The 5926-nt window shown below is 33.2% G+C and overlaps 1 protein-coding gene across 4 annotated transcripts in view; it reads left to right on the top strand.

The window, feature by feature from the left end:
• Window positions 1-5926, top strand: part of PRMT7 (protein arginine methyltransferase 7) — an 843610-nt gene that overhangs the window by 527320 nt on the left and 310364 nt on the right. For all 4 annotated transcript variants that reach the window (XM_044081516.1, XM_044081514.1, XM_044081513.1 and 1 more), the window contains one exon: window positions 439-528. In XM_044081516.1, the coding sequence (XP_043937451.1) occupies window positions 439-528 (90 nt within the window). The remainder of the gene's footprint in view (window positions 1-438; window positions 529-5926) is intronic.

Genomic DNA, 5926 nt, shown 5'->3' with positions numbered 1-5926 from the left:
ATTTTAAAGTTGTAAGGTGGAGTTTTCCTTTAACTGGCTTCTTTACTTTTTAGTTGTAGGCACTTGGCTGGGAATGGAGAGTTTTTTTTCCAGAAAAAGTCATCTCATTGATTTGCTGACAAAAATGTGGCATAATGGACCCGCTTCCAAGAATTCCTGAATGTCAGGCACAGTAGCCTTTAAATGTGTGGATCAAGGAGTATAGCTGTAGGCTGATTTGCATTAGTGAGAAGAAAAAAGACATTGCAGCTGCTTTACTTATCAGTTGCGGTGTCAGTCAGTAGTTGTCATGATAGTGATGTTTGATTTAATGGCAAGACTGTAATTGTGGAAAAGTTTGTGTCAAGAATTAAAAAATGGACACACTTGCACCACATTCTGCTGATTATTATGTGGCTACATGGTATAAAGCTGAGTCATCTTTTTCTTCACCCCTAGATGTTAGCAGCCAATAACCTGAGAGGAAAAATTAAAGTGATTGATAAACACCCTGAAAATCTGACTTCAGATGACCTGACAAATCAAAAGGTATGATTTTTTTTAAGTGGTGTTTTTGTGGGGAGCAGTTAAAAATTGGAAAATGTCTGAAAAAGGGTGATTATAAGGCTAACATAATTTAAAGAGAGAAAGAACATAGAAAATAATTAGTGGTGATATAATCTGAAAGGTGGAGAAGATAATTGAGAGTAGTAATCATATGTGAAGGTGGATGAAGCCTGAGAAAATACAGAGCCTAAGATGCTGAGCATCACATTGAGGTTCTGTGTTGTGGTAGCAAAATAATTAAGCATTTTATTTGCTAAATGTTAACTTGCTGTGGATATGAGTTGCAGCAGTAGTGCATTTTTGTTTTAAATGGCTAGCTTTACTAAGCAGCACGGTGAATGCCAAGCTTTGTCAGAAATGTGAAAAAATAAGGATTGGAACTGTTTGTCTGCTACCCACAACAAGTCTTGTGCAGTATTTTGAATATACTTAAGAATTGCTGTCTTACTTTCTACTTGCAAGCTGTCATGTATGTCCTCATTTTATTGACCACACTTGTTTAATCAAATCTGCTGAAGTTCAACTCAGTTGCAGCTCAACATTCAGCATCAAGAAATGCTTATCTAATTTTGCTGTGAGCCCCGTATCTTCTGAAACATTAATGTCAGTCTGTCCTGGGACTAGATATAGTGTCATATTGACTTTTGCTATTCCTTATGCCAGGAGAATTAAGTGTTCTAAAAATACTTTCTCAAATGATAAAGCATGTTTTAATATTTAGCTATGGTACTCCTGAAGGAAAGTATTACTGATGTAGCTTGAAAGAAATGCTTCCATTGCAGAGGCAATTTACTCAGACCTTGTTATAATTCACCTTTGTGGTCTGAGTAAAGTTGTGATTGTAAGGGAGAAAAGAAATGTGGTGCGAGTACCTGTTTTTCAGTGGTCTGTTTACAAAATTAAACTCCTACATTTCTAATATTAAAAAGTTGTAGTACTGTGATTTCATATTTCTCATCAGATGGTATAGCATCTTATACATTAACATTTTGTAGTAATCATCTACTTCTACATTGAAATGAAAACAATTATAAATATAACGGTGTGTAATAACATCTGCCTTCACACTGGAATGAAAACAATTAGTATAGCAGTGTATAATAGCATCTGCTTCCATGTTGAAATTAAAAGAATTAAATATAACAATGTGTAATATCTATGTCCAAGTTGAAAATAATTCTAAATATAACTGTGTGTAGTACCATCGGTTTCCACACTGAAATGAAAACATTTATAAATATTACAGTGTAATAACATCCGTTTCAACTTTTAAATGAAAAAGTTGATAAATATGGAAGCTGCATTCAAATTCATATGAAACACATGTACATTTTGAAATTTATAAAGTTACTAGTCTTTCTTATCTGCTGCTGGCACAGAAATGCAAATAAAATGAGAATCTTAAAGGTAATGGAACTGGGTAACTGAAATTCCCAGACAAAACTAGCTTCTCTGTTCCAATGCCAAAATAAGCATACTGCAAGCCCCTTGGAAGAAAGTGGTTATTATAGCTTCCATCTTCATTCAGTAGGACTGAGAGGAAGACGATTGCACAGACCATCTTACTTCAGTCAGTAAAAACGGCCATATCCTAAAATGCAGAACTAGGTGTTATGTTAGGACTGCTAAGTTCATGCATCAAAAACTGCAGCACTGGCCGTGGCCAAAATGGCAAGCAGTTAACAGCACTGTGTTTTTAGCGCTGCTTCATTTTAACATCTCTGAGAGGATTTTTACGAAAAACTCAAATAGAACGTTACAAAACTTGATGGATTTATAGTTACACACATGGTGAAAGTGTTACTAAAAAAAAATAACAAGTTTGAAACTCTAAATTACTTTTTCCTGTCAGGAAAACTAGAAAGAACTAATTGTCTCACAGTGAGCCACTGTAAGCTCAGTGTACAGGGCAATGCAATGAAAAAAGACATACAGGTTATACTATGCAACATCAGTGAGTTATCTGTAAAGATAGATAAGTTAGAAAGCAAAATGGAGAATTTTAAAGAAAAATATAAAAAACAAGTTGAAGTACTGAGCGAATCTCTTAAATAACAATCATCACAAATCTTGAGTACAGTAGAGGCAGTCTATGATTTTGATGGAAGATTACTTGAAAATGAGAATAACATTGAATTTCTTCTGAAACCAAACTTATTCAAGGAAAAAATAGAAGACTTCGAGAACAGATGTAGTATGAATGACATTTATGGGATTCCTGAAAAAGAAGAGAGGGGGACATTATGATTCAATTCTTTAACACCTGGCTACCTAAAACTTTGAACCTGCATTAAGCTTCTTCCTTTAACATGTAAAGGGCGCACAGACCATTTTCCATCTCATCTTAAAACTTCACCAGGGTCAGTGATTGTAAGATTTTTCTCAAGTCAGGATAACCATTTATTCTTAAAAGCTGCATGGACTAATTATCCAGTTAAAAATTAAAAAAAAATACTGCACGATTTGACAAGGACTGTTCAACATTAGTGATGTCAAAGGGAAAAGCATGTGTGCCACTTGTTAAAAGCTTAAAGAAAAACAATAGCACAGGTCATGTTTCCAGCAATAATAAGGATTCACATTCCAGAAGGAAAGAAGATTTTAACACCTTGGGGATGCAATGGACATTATAAAGAAAAATAAGATCCTAGGGGGAAAAAGCAGAAGAAATGGACTGGAAGCTCACACATTCTTTGAAGAGAAATGCAACAAGAGATTGTTGGTTAATAAAAGATAAAAACAGTAAAAACCTGAAGGAATAAATGAAATCAATGTATTTCATTTTTTGAATTCTTGTTAATTTAAAGAAGTGCTTGAATACTTATGAACAGGTGCCGAATATTACTGTTTACAAGGTAAATCATTTTTCTTTCTATTCGTACTTCAAATGGTTACTAGTTCCCTTTTTAAAATGTTGCATTTGATTATTTTTTGCTATATATGAAATTAAAGCCACATATTTTTATTTAAAGTTTAAAAGTTTAAGCTATTAATTTTATTAAGTTAGTCATTATTATGATGAAACTTACGTTAGGTGGCATATTTTCTGATGTCTTGGCATAGTTGTTTAATGTACTATTAAATATAATAACAAGATGCAACAAATGACACTAAGTTGTGTTAATTTGCATTCTGGGTTCTTAAAATGGTCCAGTAGTGTGCTACTGATAGTATACTTGAAATAGCACCCAGGAAGGACAAGCTGTGTTGTATACAAAATAAAAAATCTAGCTTTTTACATATATACAAATTATTATTGGTATATCAAATAGTCAGAGTAACATGCACACTTTGGATCACACAACTGTCATTCTTTTAATGCAAGCCTATATGCTATGTCTCCTTTAAATGACAGCCTGTTTTATATTAAACATATTGTACAAATAGTGGTTACTGGATAATTTTTAAAAATATAATAGCTTTTTAGTGGTTAAATACTTTGAAATGTTTTTTAGTGGTTTGGAAGAGTTTGAGGGATTGATGTGTTGTGTGGAGGTAGCTTGGATTCACTTGCAAGCATTTTTGTGTGAAGTGTAACTGATGGACTGTACATTTTCAAGCCCTAATCATGAAAACCAGCTTTAAATGACTTGAGTCATGAGTACTTTTGTGATGTTGTGGGAGTTATGAAAATTCTAAGAGGTGTCCAGGTTAGTTCTTCCTGTCTGAAAGTAAGTAATCATAATATTTTGAATCCTATGCTAAGATGTCAGAGATGTCAAAGAATACAAGTTTGATTTCCTCTGCAGCCCTTTGCTTTCCCTGTACCCTCTGCTGCCGTACTCAGTCTCTCAGCCCATCTTTTAACATTCACAACTACCTAACTTCATCTCCATTCCAAAAACATCTCCAACTGCCTTACATCTACCTACTTCTCACTACCACTTCTACTACTTACTCAGCCTTTTCTCTTACTCCTTCTATCTTCCCCCTGCTGTTCCTCTTAGCCCTTCTAGGTTGTTCCACCTTCTAGTGGAATGTCTGTGTATGTATCTTATGAGTTTATTGCAGTGTTTGTATACAAGTTATGGTTTGAGTTTATACAGTATCTGTTTGAGCTTATTACGATCTGTATATACATAGTACCGTTATTCTTAGTCTCTAGCTAGATATTGGAATACCCTGACCATCACTATGTTTCATATTGTATGTATAACTATTGTTTGCTGTTGTATGTACAGCAGTTGTTCTTCATGTAACTCTGTTGCTCATATATTGCTCTGTGGAGCTTTTCTCCCCAGGCCTCCTCTGAAAAAAAACCTGTGTTCAGTCGGAATTTCCCAGTAAACAAACAAATAAGCAAAAGACAACAAATTGTGTTCTAAACAACTGTCAGTTATTACATAGTTCTGAATGCTTGCTACTAATAGTATACCTGACATACAATAGCACTCAGTAAAGTTATGCTGTGTTGTAAGCAAAGTATAAATTTATAGTGTCTTACATATATAAAAGTTATTACTGGAATGTTATCAAATAATTAGAGTAACATTCACACTTTTACAAGTTAAGCCTGGGTCATGCAACTGTCATTCTTTTAATGCAAGGTTATATGCTATGTCTCCTTTAAAATTGACAGTCTGCTTTATATTAAACATGTCATACAAATAATGGTTACTGAATCATTAAATGTTATTTCTTTAAATATAATAGGTTTTTAGAGATTAAAATACTTTGTTTTTGTTGTTTTTAGTGGTTTGGAAGGATTTGAGGGATTGTTGTGTAATGTAGAGGTAGCTTGGATTCACTTGTGAATGTGTTTGTGTGAATTGTAGCTGATAAAACTGTTCATGATGAGGACCAGCTTGAAGCAGCCTACATAGAGTAATGAGTACTTTTGTGATGCTGTGGGAGTTCTGAAAATTCTAAGAACTGTCTAAGTTACTACTACTTGTTTTAAAGTAAGTAATCATAATATTTGAATCATATGCTAAGATGTCAGTGAATACAAGTTAGATAGTAAGCAAAAGACAGCGAATTTCCTTCTAAACCACTGTTCATTATTAAATAGTTCTGAATGCTTGCAATATACCAAAAGGATAGTTTATATACTATCCTAAATAGACACTTCTGATTAAAAAAAAAATAGGATTGTGTTTCTCTGTTATTATCTCTTTTTAATGATGACAACACTTAATATCTCAGACCAAGTTATTATGGAAAGTTTGAATCTTAAAAGGGAACATTTTCACATTTTTGTTCAGATACTATTAGACATTTAAGGAAAAATAGGACTGATTCTAACTGTAATACTAAATTAAAATTAGTGAATATACAAGGGTAAATATGAATGTTCTATTATATGATATTCTATACTAGGATTGTAGATAAAATATAAAACCTAGGAGTGTAGTAAAAGTACAATACATAGTATACAAAC

The sequence above is a fragment of the Protopterus annectens genome, chromosome 8.part0, assembly GCF_019279795.1.
Source record: "Protopterus annectens isolate FY-2018-M chromosome 8.part0, PAN1.0, whole genome shotgun sequence".
Taxonomy (NCBI): domain Eukaryota; kingdom Metazoa; phylum Chordata; order Ceratodontiformes; family Protopteridae; genus Protopterus; species Protopterus annectens.
Note: the sequence above shows the minus strand (reverse complement) of the source record. Positions and strands in the feature narration are given on the sequence as shown.